This window comes from Lutra lutra, chromosome 12, assembly GCF_902655055.1.
Source record: "Lutra lutra chromosome 12, mLutLut1.2, whole genome shotgun sequence".
In the NCBI taxonomy this organism is placed as follows: Eukaryota; Metazoa; Chordata; class Mammalia; order Carnivora; family Mustelidae; genus Lutra; species Lutra lutra.
The window spans coordinates 53,055,264-53,071,578 of record NC_062289.1 but is presented as its reverse complement, the minus strand read 5'-3'; the positions used below and the strand labels follow the sequence as shown (position 1 = coordinate 53,071,578).

Below are 16,315 nucleotides of genomic sequence, written 5' to 3'. Positions count from 1 at the left end.
CCCCGACCCCGTAAAAGGGCAAGGGGAGGCCCACGGAGATGCTGGCTCTGCACTCCCAGGCCGGGGCTGGGACCGGCCCAAGGCTTCCAGTCGCCGGGCCACAGGCATGGCGGGCACCCGGGAGAGAGAAGCCAAGGCCGCAGAACTAGGGCCAGGTGACAGGTTTATTGCCCTTGGTGAGCAACTTGAGTGTCTCGTCACCCTCCCAACCCAAACTCTTACCCGCGCATCCCTCCTTGGCCCCTTCGCGTACCTGACACACAGAGGCGCGGAACCTTGCGTAGTCTGAGCGCTCCTCGACCTGCAACACCCGGTCCCCGAGCTCGGACTCTTTATCGCGCCGGTCAAACAAGTACACCGTCCTGCAGCCGTCGCCTCCGCCGTCCTCTCCGGTCCCCACCGAGGGCCCGCCGCCGCCCGCCGCTGCCATATTGGGGGAGAGGAGAAAAAACAGCAGCGCCGGCGTCCGCCGCGGCCGCGCTCAGGGCCGAGGTGCAGACTCCGCGCGGCGCTCTAAGCTCCAGCCCCCGAGGCGGTGCGAGGCCTCTAGCCCGGCGCGCTGCAGCTCCTCCCTCAGCGGCGGAGGCGGCGGCCGAGCAGCTGCAGGCGCGAGGATCACCCGGGAACCGATTCAAACGAGCTCCTGCTCGTTCACACGTCACTTCCGCGGCCCGTCGCTCCGGAGCAGAAGGGGGCGCGCAGCGCGCTCTCCGTAGGGCCGGGACCTGCGCCCGCCGCCTTCCACGCGAAGCTCGCAGCTCGAACCCGGACCAGGGCCGCCACTGGGAACTGTGGCGCAGAAGGAAGAAGAGCCGTCCGCGGCGCTGAGAAGGCGGGGCGAATCCGGCAGGCCGCGCGGGAGGGGCGGGGCTTCAGCGCCCGCCGCCGAGGGCCCGCCCCTTTCGTCCTCGAGAAGTTGCGAGGGAAGCGCGGTTGCTTTTGGGCGCCTGCGCTCTTGTGGGGGAGACCCAAAGCCTAGGAAGGAGGGCTAGTACCAAGACCCGCAGTGGGGATCTTCAGAGTGGTTTTGTGCCGGCCGAGAGAGGGTCCCGGTACCTTCCAGCCTCAACGTCACCCCCGACCGAATCTGCCTGGTCTCGAGCTCCCGGCGCCACAGCGGTGCTGTCCAGGCCAGGGATGCTGCCCTTGCCCCGGGGTCGCGGGAACGCCGCGGCGGGAAGCGTCAGGCCGGCGGGCCTTTGGGTGGAATTTCCTCCGTAGCGAGCACATGTGTTCCCACGAGCAGAAAACAGACGCCCAGACACCCTGCGCCGCTTCTTCCACCTCATTTGCTAGTGATTTTATGTGGGCTCCAATGTGGGCCACTAGACAAAGCTTGTCCCAGAGAACCACCGAACCGAGATTCTGTGACGTCACTGCGGCCTCCCTCAAGGCGCCTCCGAGGGTCCTGAAGTGTCTCCGTGTCTAACACTTACCACTGCACTGACCTTACCTCCACCGCTGTTGTCATGCTGCTAAAAATTGGGAATTAGGAGATTAAGTTGGGATTATAAAATTAAATTAGATGATTTTAACAAAATGCTTGAAATACAGTGCTCTTTCGGTAAAAGCCTTTATTGCGTTTCATTAAATATCTTGACCATGGGCGTATAGTGTGCCCTAACTCAACAAATAAAATTGTCATTGTTGGGAGGACTCGTTTAGTCATTTACTTAACATTTCTTAAAAATATCTAGTGAATATTTTGTACTGGAGAGTGACATGTAAATTCGCTAAGCCCAAGGTAGCGAACTGAGGGGCTTTTTTATTCTCCAAAATTTTGGGTGATTTTTTAGGACATTTTGTGTTTTACTAGGTTTGAAAAGACCTTCATGGTTAATTGTATAGACAGATTCTTATTATTGGTGTATGTTAGAAACTTAGATTTGCTTGTCCATATAAAGATGGTCCAGAACCTTGGGGGAGAGGAGTGGCTAGACATGTATGATGTTCAAGGTAGAATACAGTAGGAACAAGAGTGTGAAGGCATGTATGTCTGAGGAACATAATTGGGGCTGGAAGTGGGGAAAATGGAGCAGTAGATGGTAAAGGATAAAATTGACAAGAGTCAAGTTGTGGCCAAATGCCATTCATGTTCCTGAAGGGAGAAGAAGCCAAAGGCAAAGCAAAGTAACCTCCAGCTCTTAATGGGATTGATTTGATGTCTCGTGTTTTACTGCTCAAATTCGTGTGACCTTTTCCTTCTATCCCATTATGTAATAGTCTTTGATTTAAATGGCTCAAGTAAAGTACAAATTGGGTAAAATTCTTAGTTAATGGCTAATATAAATTGCCTTACTATTTCATCAAATTGAGAGTAGGTCCAGTTCATCATCAGGGCAATTTCTCATTTCTCTGTACAGTAATTCCAAATTGTGGATAGGTGGATACGAACAGAAACTCTTTTCATAGCTTTAGAAGAGATTTCAAGACAATTACCAGGAGGAAAGACAGAAAAGTGCCAGAAAACTGTACTACAATATCATGGGCAACTATTAGTGGAGCATTAATAGTATCTTCTTAGAGGTCAGGCCTGAATCAGTCTTTTGTGCCAGTATGGCAACCTGAACAGCCTCAGAACCATTTGCCAGTCACTTGTTCTCAGAAAGAAACTCTTCAAATAGCTTTTTCAAGAAAGAAAGATGAATTCGTTCTTTATCCAACTTAAAAAAGTTTGAAATTACCCAGTACCACAACTAGTTCTCTTCAGCTGACTCGATTTTTGTTTTCATTAGCCACCTTAAAGTATTGAGTATAAGTGTCCCTGTATCAGTTATCTATTGTTGCATAACAACCTATCCCAAAAACTAAGTGCCCACTTGCGCAGCTCTCCATGGCCGTCTTCCTGGAATGTGCCCCCCCCCCCCAAATCTGAAATGTCTCAAACCCAGACTAAGCTGCTGGGAGGGAGGGAGTAGCATAATTCTTCAACTCCACAATTTAAAATGGCCTCCAATAAAGCTACATTCCAAAAAATTGGGAAATAAACAGATATAAGAGTTGAAGAGCCTGAAGATTTGGTGGTAGAAAAAGCCTGTACCGATATGTAGAGAATGGGAAGGGTAAGTACTTCCTTAAATGGAAGAGATTTACGAATTCTGATACTTGAAAACCTGAAGAAATTTAGATCATCCAGAGTTAAACAAACTATTTCTTAATCCTGAAAAAGCCATTAATGAAAAAGATAGGACAAAAAGAAAATCTTTATCTGACAGTGAATCTGATGACAGCAGATCAAAGAAGAAAAGAGATGTTGCTGACAAACCAAGACATTTGCCTGTGGTCTTTGTCCTGAACAAATAGTGTCATAGACAGCAGCAGAGAATTAATCTTTTCATGAAACAGAGAGATGCAAATGGAACAGACTTAGTGCTGGCAAAAAGAGGCAAACATGAAGTGTCCTCAAATTGTAACTGCTTTTTATAAAGAGAGAGACAAACTTTGCATTCTTGTCAGAAGATGCTCAATAATCATTCGTATTCTCATACACACACACACACACACACACACACATATGGCTTGGTTCTATGACATTCATGTGAATAACTATATTCTAATGAAAATCAAATTTAATTTGTTCATTTTGAGTAGTGTCAAAGGAATTGTTGAGTTTTTTAAAGATTTTATTTATTTGACAGATTGAGACACTTCAAGGGAACACAGGTAGGGGGAGTGGGAGGAGGAGAAGCAGGCTTCCCCAGTGGGGGGCTCAATGCGGGGCTGGAGGATGCTGGGCTCAATCCCAGGACCTCATGACCTGAGCTGAAGGCAGACACTTAATAACTGAGCCACCCAGACGCCCGTGTTGGATTGTTTTTGTTTTTTGCATCAATAGCACTGGTTACTGTGGACAAATAAAAACTTACTGTAGTTGCTTCATTTAACAGAAAAAAACATATGATACCATGGTAGATTATTCTCTGTCTCTTATTAAGGAGGAGTTTTTCAAAGTATTAGAAAAAATTTCCACAGTCATAACTCAATCAGAACTTACATTTAACCCTTAATAGCTAAAGACCATGCTAGGCTTTTTGTTTTTTATTTATACAAGTATAAATGATTGTTGTTGGCTTTTTGTTTTTGTTTTACATTCACAAAAACAAAAATGGCATTTCACAATCATGGGTAAGTCCCTGTTGTTACTGGGATGCCCTCTTTCTGAACAAAGCAAGAAATAGATCACCTCAAGGGAAATTGAAAATTTTCCTGGAGCCGTAAACCTTCAAGCAAGTAATGATTCTATAATTAATTGGTTAATTTAAATAAAAACTAAATTGGGCAATTTAAAGTAGGCTTATCACAATTCCTATCTATATCTATAATTATATTAGTGCAACAGTTTATTTGCAAAACTCTCTGGAAGGAAAAATTCTACCACTCCAATAACCTCTCCACTCAGAGAAGACTACAAATAATGCTGTGTTTTAATAAGCCAAGCAAGGCTTAGTTAAATGAGCATTCAAAGTTTTTCCTAGAGTATTATACAAGCAAATAAGTCAATCAGAGATAGACAATTATCATATGATCTCACCGATATGAGGAATTTGAGAAACAAGACAGAGGATCATAGGGGAAGGGAAGGAAAAATGAAAAAAGATGAAACCAAAGAGGGAGACAAACTACAAGAGACTCTTAATCTCAGGAAACTGAGGGTTGCTGGAGGGGTGGGAGATGGGAGGATGAAGTGGCTGGGTGATGGACATGGGGGAGGGTATGTGCTATGGTGAGTGCTGTGAATTGTGTAAGACTGATGAATCACAGACCTGTACCCCTGAAACAAATAATACATTGTATGTTAATTTAAAAAAAGATTTTAAAAAGTTCCTCCTAGAGAACCATTCCTTTACAAAAGGTTGAAATCCTTGTGTATACTGACTAAAAGATCATGATCTGTGGAAACAGATGATTAGAAATGTTGCTGTTTCAGACCTACTAGCACAAATGAGCAAACAGACTTTTGTAATTTAAACTATTGATTTGTGTATTTTTTCTTTACCCAATCCCTTCCTTACATGCAGGCTCAGTCTTTTCAATATTTGTGTTAATGATTCAATGGAAGTTTGAAAAAACAGTAACTTTATAGTAGTCAGAATGTTATCCAACTGTGTATTACTTACTTTATTGTGAATATTGGTGAACAATGGTCAGTGAGTAGTTTTCCATTTCAAAAAACTTAGTGGCTTCGAACAGAAGCCATGCGTTTGCTCATGATTCTGAAATTTGGGCTGAGCTTCATTGGGCAGTTCAGCTCGTCTCACTTGAGATCATGTATACAGCAGCGGTCACCGGGCAGCATGAGTGGGGCTGACTAGTCCATGATAGTCTCATTCACATGGCTGGCAGCTGAGGCTGTTGAGAACTGAAGGTCTGTCCTCCCCATTAGCTATCTCTAATAGGATATCTTGGTTTTCTTAGTTGGTTGTCACAGAATTTCAAAAGAAAAAGTTCTAAAGTGCAAGTGACTGCACTTGCATTACCTTTGCTGATGTCATCGGTCAAAGCTAGTCACACAGCCGAACTCCTGAGTGGCCCCCACAATAGAGGGAAGCTGATGGAAATCCCTGCTGATTGGGGGGAGGTGTTAGTGCTATTCTCTGGGTACTGTGATGGTTTGATAAAATATTACAGATCAAGGATAGTTGTCAGAAAGAAGTTGTGTGGGTGTGGAATACAGGCTTGTTAGGATTTGTTGATGAAGTCAAATTCTCCTCAAATAACAATACCTAGAAAACAAAGAGGAAGGGGCACCTGGGTGGCTCAGCTGATTAAGCATCTGCTTTCAGCTTGGTCATGATCCTGGGGTCCTGGGATCGAGCCCCACATCTGGCTCCCTGTTCAGTGGGGAGTCTGCTTCTCCCTCTCCTTCTGCTTGTTCTCTCTCTCTCTCTCAAATAAATATATGAAGTCTTTAAAAAAAAAAAAAGAAAAGAAAGAGGAAGGGGGATGTGGGGATGAAGGGGTAACTGGGGGTGGACATTAAGGATGGCACATGATGTAATGAGCATTGGGTATTATATAAGACTAATGAATCCCTGAACTCTACCTCTGAAACTCAAGATACACTATATGTTAATTGAATTTAAATTTAAAGAAAAGAAAAAGCAAGGAAAGTGAGTTTTTAATATTCCTATCTTCTAAAAATATAATTTCTTTTTAAGAGAGAGAGCACACGTGAGTGTGGGGGTGAGGCAGGGGGCAGCTGTGGGAAGGGCAGAGGGAAAGGGAAAGAATCTTAAACAAGTTCCACACCCAGCTCAGAGCCGATGTGGGGCTTGATCTCATGACCCTGAGATCATGACCTGAGCCGAAATCAAGAGTTGGACACTTCACCAACTAAGCCACCTAGGCACCACTCAAAAAAAAAAAAAAATTTTTTTTAAAGATTTTATTTATTTATTTGACAGAATCACAAGTAGGCAGAAGGGGGTGTGGCGGGGAGGGAAGGGGAGCAGGCTCCCTGCTGAGCAGAGAGCCCAAATGTGAATGCGGGGCTCGATCCCAGGGTCCTGGGATCATGACCTAAGCCAAAGGCAGAGGCTTTAACCCACCGAGCCACCCAGGCGCCAGGAAAGGTGAGGACAATGTTAGTGATCTGAGTTCAGACTTTGCTAGCTAAAAACACTTACTGTAATACAGTTTATGACTCTAAGCCCCAATCTACCAGATGGGTAGAAAACACCTTGTGTTTCCTTCTTTTGCCAGTTTTAAGAAGTACTATGTTCTGAATAGTGGGGAGAGAATCTCATCCTTGTCAACATGGCCTCTTTAGGTCTGGTGGCTTCCTGTTGCTTTTGTGCAACCTGGGACATGGGAATCACTGACACGGCTTCTCTTGATCCTGTCTGCTCGGATGTACCGTGTAGCTACTTAGGAGAGTTGGGAGTACCATTTCATCTTACCAGCCCAGAGGGAATCTCTTTTTTAATTTTAATCCATCTCTCTTCATCTTTCTTCAAGATACTCTATCAATCAATGCCTATAAATCTTTCACTCGTTTTTACCCCCTCTCCAAAACCACCTGCATTCTTCTAAGAGAAGAAGCTTTTAGGAAAAAAAGTTCCCAGGAGGAAAGTATTTTTCTACTCTGTACTTTGTGTCAGTCATCTATTGCCACATCATCAATTGCCTTAAAACCTAGTAGCTTAAAACAATAATCTTTTTCTTTATTTGTTCGTGATTCTGCAATTTTGGCAAGGCTTGGTGGAACCAGATTTCTCTGCTCCTCGTGCTATCAGCTTGGGCAGTGCTTAGAGGAGTCACTTCCAGGATGCCTTACTCATGATGCTGATAAGTTGGTGCTGGTTGTTGGCTGAGAGTTCTGCTGGGGTTGTTGGCCAGGGCCCTCAGGTCTCTTTTTTTTTTTTTTTTTTTTTTGACAGAGAGAAACCACAAGTAGGCAGAGAGGCAAGCAGAGAGAGAGAGAGGAGGAAGCAGGCTCCCTGCAGAGCAGAGAGCCCGACGCTGGGGCTCGATCTCAGGACCCTGAGATCATGACCTGAGCTGAAGGCAGAGGCTTAACCCACTGAGCCACCCAGGTGCCCCCCTCAGGTCTCTTTTCAACCCTTCCTCTTGACTTGTTTGAGATTCTCACAGAGGTGGTCTCAGGGTAGTCAGACTAGTGACTGACTCCCCCTAGAGCACAAACATGGGAGCTTGCAGAATTTCTTAAGGTTTAGGACTAGAACGGCGTTCGATTGGTTAAAGTTGGTCAGAGGGCCATCCTAGATTAGAGGCAAGGGACTATACCACAGGCAAGAATATGGGAGAAATGTATCATTGGGGGCCACCAAAGTAATAGTCTGTGACAAAGTTCTCTTGGGGCAAGAAAGCACAGAGCCTGCTATTTTTCTAAAGGGGGTAGGGAGTTGGTAGAGTTGGTTAAGGGAAAATCAAAGAAGGAAAAATCATGTTAAAAATATGTTAATAATATCTCAGAATATATCTCTAGCCATATAGGCCTTTGCCAACTTTCTCCTGATATATTAGCTTTAATTTCCATGTTGTTTAAGGAACTAACTATGAATGAAACACCTTTCAATTTTTAAATTAACTGTTTGAGGGGCGCCTGGGTGGCTCAGTGGGTTAAAGCCTCTGCCTTCAGCTCAGATCATGGTCTCAGGGTCCTGGGATCGAGCCCCACATTAGGCTCTCTGCTCAGCAGGGAGCCTGCTTCCTCCTCTCTCTCTGCCTGCTTGTGATCTGTCTGTCAAATACATAAATAAAATCTTAAAAAAAATAAAATAAATTAACTGTTTGATTGTGTTTTTACCTTTTGGTAACAACACACTGAGTATTTTTTCCTTCATTAAATCCATGTATTTGGCCAGGACCACGGGGCCAGCACCACCCCAGCCAGGGCCTCGAAGCCTCACAGCCCTGCTCATGGCCCACCCGCCCCAGAATCTGGTTGGCTCTGCTGGTGTGAGGAGGACACCGTGGCTGGAGAGGCTTTAAGACTGGATGAATTTGTCCAGCAGAAAAAGGTCCCTGAAGAACCAAAGAAAGGCCCCAGGCCGCTGACTACCAGCACTGCAGCATTTTAGAAACCCAGGAATCATGTTTGAAGCTGAATGAACCTTCTCACATCCTGCCTAGAAGAGAAGAGTATCAGGAAAGGCTAGCAGCTGAAGAAAGAACTAGTAGTGAAGAAGAAAGGTGTAAGAACACAAGCAAACATGGGAGGGCTCCAGTGAATGAGGACTCAGATTTGGAAGGACTCATTCATTCATTCATTCATTCATTCTGTCCTCAAGTATTTATCACGGCTCCTTCCATCATGCTTAGGGAGGAAACAGACATGTTTTGCATGTCCTCAATACAGCTATGGGCTTTATATAAACTATCTTATTTAATTGTTGCACCAACCTTGTACCTTAATCATTTTATAGATTAAGAAGCTGGAACTCAAAATATGTTAGTAAATATGCCCAAAACTCAGACCCAGACTTGTTCTTCCAATTATTCTTTACCAAGGGGAGATAGGGAAGCTTTGTCACCAATAAGAAATTCCCCATCTCTATCAGCAATACCAGTCAGCTTTTTTTTTTTTTTAAGATTTTATTTATTTGACAGACAGAGGTTACAAGTAGGCAAGAGAGGCAGGCAGGGAGAGAGAGGAGGAAGCAGGCTCTCTCTGGAGCAGAGAGCCTGCTGTGGGGCTTGATCCCAGGACCCTGGGATCATGACCTGAGCCAAAAGCAGAGGCTTTAACCCACTGAGCCACCCAGGCGCCCCACCAGTCAGCTTTCGTTGCTGTAACAAACATTCCAAAACTATCAATGATTTTTCTTGATAACATTTTTTGATATGTAATTAACATACAGTATTATATTAGTTTCAGGAGTACAATACAATAATTCAACAGTTCTGTACCTTTCTCAGTGCTTCTCAAGATAAGTGTACTCTTAATCCCCTTCACCTATTTCTTCCATCCCCACACCCACGTGTTGCAACAGCTTGTTCTCTGTATTTGAGTCTGGTTTTTGTTTGTCTCTTTTTCCTTTGTTCACTTATTTTGTTTTTTAATATTCCACATATGAGTGAAATCATATGGTACTTTATCTTTCTCGGTCTGACTTTTTCACTTAGCATTAAATTCTCTGGGTCCCTCCATGTTGTCCCAAATGGCAAGATTTCATTTTTTATGGCTGAATAATATGTCATCGTGTGTGTGTGTGTGTGTGTGTGTGTGTATACACACACACATATCATATCTTCTTTATCTATTCATCTATCAGTGGACACTTAGGTTGCTTTCATATCTTGGCTGTTGTAAATAATGCTGCAATAAACATATGGTGGGTACAAAAAAATCCATGTAGTTGAATATTTTCTTCATATATGAAATATGTTACTTAGCATCTTAAACTAATGGTACCTCTACAAAGACTTACATGTTCCCAATCTATGTCTACATTTTTACATTTACATCATGAGAAATTTCATACATCCAAAGAATATATATAATCTAACTGTTAAAAGACAAAGATAGGGGCACCTGGGTGGCTCAGTGGGTTAAAGCCTCGGCCTTTGGCTCGGGTCATGATCCCAGGGTCCTGGGATTGAGCCCCACATGGGGTTCTCTGCTCCATGGGGAGCCTGCTTCCTCCTCTCTCTCTGTCTTCCTCTCTGCCTACTTGTGATCTCTGTCTGTCAAATAAGTAAATAAATTTTTTAAAAAATAAATAAATAAATAAATAAATAAATAAATAAAGACAAAGATATATGTAGCTGTTAGAGGATTTATTTTCCTTTGGTGCCCAGGGTTCTTGCTTATGCTGCTTTGAAGAATAAAGAGGTAGACCAGACAGAATGATGGGCAGCAAAGCAAGTTTTATTGAGCTACGGTGAAGTTATTGATTGATAGTACAAAGCACTGGAAGAGGGAGGGAACCAAGAGAGTTGCCACCACGGTTTCTAAGTCTAGAGATGTTTATGGGCTTGCTAGAGAGCTGTTTTAATTTGATTAATGCACCGTGAGTTGGTCACCCAATCAGGTTTTTGTCATCTACCTGTCATGTGGGAAAGGGTGGAGGGTTCTTTCCAGGCTGGTATAAAATCCTGCTAAGGGCGGTTTCCTCTTAGGGCAGGGGGTTGCTTGTCCCTGCCTGCCTGCCTTCCACCTGTTCTTCATCATAGCCACCACCCAACTTAAGAAAAAGAGCATTCCTAATATTCTGAAGGCCCAGTATGCCCCTCCCAAAATAGCATCTCTTTACAACTGAAGTATTCTCCATCCTGAAATGTGTAGGCATCCTTTTTCCTTTTGTTTACAATAGATTATTTGGTTTTTGAAAGATTTTGAATTTTATATAGCATTAGGGACAAACAACACATTCCTGCTGGGTGTCTTCTCCATTCTCAATATTCTACTACAACACTACTTCATTTCTGACACGAGATGCATGAGTTTTCCACACATCAAGCAATTTTGCGACACCAGCTGGGCACCCTACAGTTTATTAGATCCCACAGGCTAAGGGTTGAGTCACTGTCCCCTTGCCGCATTTCAGATGCTTAATCACAAGCCCAGGCTGTTACCTGTGCTTCTTTCTGACCCAATGGCTATTAATCGGAGGTTCCCACCACCCCCTCCCTGGGTTCAATTAATTTGTTAGAGCAACTCACAGAACTCAGGAAAACATTTACTTAGTAGATTACAGGTTTATCATAAAAGAATATAATTCAGGAAGAGGTGGGTGGAAGAGATGCCTAGTGTGAGGCATGGGGGAATGGACATGGAGCTTCCTTCCATCCTCTCTCTGGGCTCTCCACTATTCCAGAACCCCTGTGTGTTCAACAACCCAGAAGCTCTCCAAACCCTATCCCTTTGGGTTTTTGTGGAGGCTTCATTACATAGGCATGATTGATTAAATCATTGGCCATTGGTGACCGATTCAACCTCTAGCTCATCTCCCTTTCTAGGAGGTGGGCTGGTGAGATGGGTGGGACTGAAAATTCCCCTACTTTTGGTTGTTTCCACTGGCAATGGGCTCCCATCCTTAAGGACTTTCTAAAAATCTAAAAATCCTATCACCCAAAAAAATAAAAATAAAAAATTTTTAAAAATCCCCTCATTAACTCAGATGTATTTGAAAGGGGGCTGTTAAGAATAACAAAAGACACTTTTATCAGTCTTCTCACTTAAGAAATTCCAAGGATTTTAAGGCTATGTGTCAGGAACAGCAAGACCAAATATACATTTCATATTATAAGTCACAGATATCATATATACATTTATATATTCTTCTGCAACTATTTTTTTTGCTCAAATATTTCTGAGATTCATTCATGATGAATGTAGCTGTGGTTCTTTTTTTTTTTTTACTGCTATATGGTATTTCTTGATGTAAATATACCATAATTTTTTCATTCTACTTTCAATGGACATTTTAATCAATTCTTTATTAATTATTATTATTATTAATTTTTGGTGTTGGAGACCCATTCAATGTGGACACTCAAGGCCTGGGCAGAGTGGGGAGTGCCAAGGAATTGAGCAGGCAGGCATGGTAGGAGGGGTTGCGTGCTCAGACCTGACCCGATGAAGGGATGCCAGGTGGTGGGAGCTGACCCAGGCACAAGGGAGGGCCCAGGCAGGCAAACTAACCAGGAGACCTGTAGGTCAGCCCTTGAGAGGTATCTAAGCCAGGTGATGAGTGCCCAGGCCAGAACCTAGCCCTGAGAGGCAGATTTGGGGTGGGTTGGGGGCTCCCACAGCCTATTCGATGGCATTGCTAGGAACATCCCCAAGCTGCTACTAGCAGCTCAAGACCAGTTGGATTCAAGCAGCTCCCAGAGCCAGGTGTGGAGGCGGTCATTCTTCTCTGGGTAGTCCAGACAGGAGCAGATTTGGTCCAACATGGAGCTGATGGTAGTATACACTACTTCCCTGGAGCTGTCGCCCCACCTTCTGTTCCTACATCCACAGGCATGTCCAGGGCCCCATTGGGGCCGAAATTGTGACCTCCAGAGCCACTGGAGCCACACGAGATGGAATGCAGTAACCATGGAACCACTAGCCAGTGCCAGGCAGAAGGTGGACTCAGTGGACTTTTTTTTTTTTTAAGATTTGTTTATTTATTGAGAGAGAAAGAGAGCACAAGTAGGGGGAGCAGGAGAAGCAGGCTCCCCATTGAGCAGGGAGGTGGTGGAGGCATTCAATCTCAGGACCCTGGGATCCTGACCCTAGCGAAGGCAGAGGCTTAACTGACTGAGCCACCCAGGCACCCCTTAATGGACATTTTAATTATTTCCAGGATTTGGGTTTCTTGTTTGTTTTTGCTTTTTAAAAAGGCAGACTTCTAAGAATATTTGTGTGTTATATTCTGGTGTTCTTATGCAATAGAAATATTACATAGGATATATATCAAGTGTCAGGGATTACATGTACTTATAAATTTACCAGATAATGCCAGTTTTTTCTCCCCAGCACTATAGAAGAGTTCCTGCTGTTCCATTTCCTTGTCAACACTTAGGAGTGTTTTTTACTTTAAAAAATATTTATCAGGGGGTGCCTGGGTGGCTCAGTGGGTTAAGCCTCTGCCTCGGGTCATGATCTCAGGGTCCTGGGGTCAAGTCCCGCATCGGGTCGGGCTCTCTGCTTGGCAGGGAGCCTGCTTCCTCCTCTCTCTCTGTCTACTTGTGATCTCTCTCTGTCAAATAAATAAATAAAATCTTTAAAAAAGAAAGTTTATCAGTCTGGTGAATGTGAATAGTATATCATTGTGGTTGTAATTTGCATTTCCCTCCCTATAAATGAGACTGAGCATCTTTCCATATGTGTATTCCTTGATTGTGTTTTCTCTTCTGTGAAATGCCTCTTCATGCTGTGCACTGATTTTTCTATGGGTTTGAATTTCCTGTTGATTTTTAGGGGTTCTCTCTACATAGTGACTACTAAACCTTGGCTGGTTTAGTATGTCTTATTGACTTATTAATAACTTATTAACTTATTAATAAATTATTAATGTATTATTAATAATTAATAACATTAACTTATTAAAAGTCTTATTGACATCTTTCTTCTGTTTGTGGCTTGTATTTTCCCTTCTTTGGGAGATCTTTTAATGAACAGTAGTACTTAATATGATTGAATTTATTATTTCCTTTATGGTTGTGCTTTCTGGTCTCCTTTTAAAAATTCCTCTACTTCCGGGCACCTGGGTGGCTCAGTGGGTTAAAGCCTCTGTCTTTGGCTCAGGTCATGATCCCAGGGTCCTGGGATTGAGCCCCACATCAGGCTCTCTGCTCAGCAGGGAGCCTGCTTCCCTCTCTCTCTCTCTCTCTCTGCCTGCCTCTCTGCCTACTTGTGATCTCTGTCAAATAAATACATAAAATATTTTTTAAAAATTCCTCTACTTCCAATGCTTTCTCAAATTTTATTCTTAAAGTTTAAATATTTTCCATTAAAAGTTTTTCCTCTGATTTGTATGGAGTTGCTCTGTATCATACTGACAAAGGAACCTACGTCATTCTTTTTTAATGAATAATCGAGCATCATTTATTGAGCAGTGAGCCTATCTTTTCCCTGCTACGTCCCACATAACTGAATGCATGCTTCCATTCCCAGGTTTTCTAGCATGTTGTATGGGTTATTTTTTTCCTCTCAAGTAATATTGCACTGCCTTAATAATCTAGCTTCATAGTGCTTTGATATCCTATAGAGCAAACCACCTAACCTTTAGGTGTCATGGAGTTGGTTCTTAAGTATCACTGAAAGAGTGATGATTTCTTTCTCTTTTTGCTTAGTATTTTCTCACATAAGAGACACTTGAAGGATGCCTGGGTGGCTCACTCAGTTAAGTGTCTGCCTTCAGCTCTGGTCATAATCTCAGGGTCTTGGGATGGAGTCCCACATCAGGCTCCTTGCTCAGCAGGGAGCCTGCATCTCCCTCTGCCTGTCACTCCCCCTGTTTGTGCTCTGTCAAATAAATAAATAAAATCTTAAAAGAGAGAGAAAGAGAGAGAGACACTTGACATTGTATTCAATTGCCATTTCTACAGTAGCGAAACCCATAGTTTAATAAGTACTGTATAAGCTTTTAAAATTGACTGGTATTGCTTACAACTAAAGACTTAGCTATGCTCGGAAAACTGTTATCTGCCTCCACATCAAGCTCATTATGAGATTCCCCCAAATCCTTTTTCATATTGTTCTTAACTACCCTGTGCTTTCTGATTCAATTACAACACAGACAAGTTTACCTAACAACACAGAAGGAACAAATTTTCTAATCACTCACTGCTTATACAGATTTTTTTCCCTTCCTGGATTTTCATGATTTCTACCCAACTGAACTAAATTTGTATATTATTTTGTATACAAATATAAATTTCTATATTAACATGCATGTGGCAAACTTTTTTTTTTTAAAGATTTTATTTATCACAAGTAAGCAGAGAGGCAGGCAGAGAGAGAGAGAGGAGGAAACAGGCTCCCCGCCCAGCAGAGAGCCCAACGTGGAGCTCCATTCCAGGACCCTGGGATCAAGACCTGAGCCCAAGGCAGTGGCCTTAACCCACTGAGCCACCCAGGCACCCCTTGTGGCAAACTTTTTAAGAGGAATAAAATTAGAAACTTTCTCCCTCAAATGCTAAAAGTAAAATTTGACACTCTAGACTAGAACGATGTATTACTTTGTTCTGTGATTTTTCCAACTTCTCATACCCCAAATTGAGAAACACACCTATCAGCAGTAAGAAGCAAGAGAAAATGTATGTATGTATGTACGTGTGAGTGGCATAACAAGATCTATCTTAAAAACATGTCTCCGGGGGCGCCTGGGTGGCTCAGTGGGTTAAGCCGCTGCCTTCGGCTCAGGTCATGATCTCAGGGTCCTGGGATCGAGTCCCACATCGGGCTCTCTGCTCAGCAAGAAGTCTGCTTCCCTCTCTCTCTCTCTCTGCCTGCCTCTCCGTCTACTTGTGATCTCTCTAAAAAAAAAAAAAAACAAAAAAACAAAAAAACATGTCTCCGGCAACAGTATAAAAGAAGGATGACATTTTGTGCAGACACTATTTTATACATTTTGTACAGTAAGTAGTGTACCTTATGTATCTTATTTAGAAGATAAAGTGATAATTAAAGATCTATTATCATTCATACATTCATCAAATATTTTTTGTGTGCCAACTAGATGTTGAGGACATAAATCAATTTCCTGTTTTCATGGTGCTTATATTCAATAGGGGGAGGCAGAAACAATTTAACAATGAAATATACAGAATGTCAGATGGTGATTAGAGTGCTATGAAGAAACATTTAAAAGGATGGGAGTCCTGGGGGCCACAGGGTCACAATTTTATATAACAGAGAACATTTTCTGATAGATGATATTTGAGAAGAAAGCTGAAGGAAATAAAGGAATAAGTTGTAAAGATCAATGAGACAAATGTTCTTGGTAGAGGGAAAAACAAGTGCAAAGATCCTGAGTTTTGAACACCATGGGCATTGTGATAGAGTAATAGAGAGTGAGAATAATAATAATAGAGAGATGAATGGGGCAGAGAAGGACGAATAGAAAGGGCCTTGTAGGTTACTATATAATTTTGGCATTCACCCTGAACAAAAGGGAAAGTATTGGAGGACTTTGAGCAAGGGAATGATATGGTCAGACATATATATATTTTTTAAAGATTTTATTTATTTATCTGACAGACAGAGATCACAAGTAGACAGAGAGGCAGGCAGAGAGAGAGGGAGAGGCAGGCTCCCTGCTGAGCAGAGAGCCCGATGCGGGGCTCCATCCCAGGACCCTGGGATCGTGACCTGAGCTGAAGGCAGAGGCTTAACCCACTGAGCCACCCAGGCGCC

The 16,315-nt window shown here is 43.0% G+C and overlaps 1 protein-coding gene and 1 pseudogene across 1 annotated transcript in view; one reads left to right on the top strand and one right to left on the bottom strand.

Annotated features, from left to right (window-relative positions):
- Nucleotides 1-771, bottom strand: part of SMCHD1 (structural maintenance of chromosomes flexible hinge domain containing 1) — a 156,464-nt gene extending 155,693 nt beyond the window's left edge. The window contains 1 exon segment of the mRNA XM_047697061.1: nt 254-771. Coding sequence (XP_047553017.1) covers nt 254-430 — 177 coding nt within the window. The 5' untranslated portion in view covers nt 431-771.
- A 2,174-nt stretch (nt 772-2,945) lies between these two features.
- On the top strand, nt 2,946-8,543 carry LOC125081752 (chromobox protein homolog 3-like; annotated as a pseudogene).
- The last annotated feature ends 7,772 nt before the right edge of the window (nt 8,544-16,315 follow it).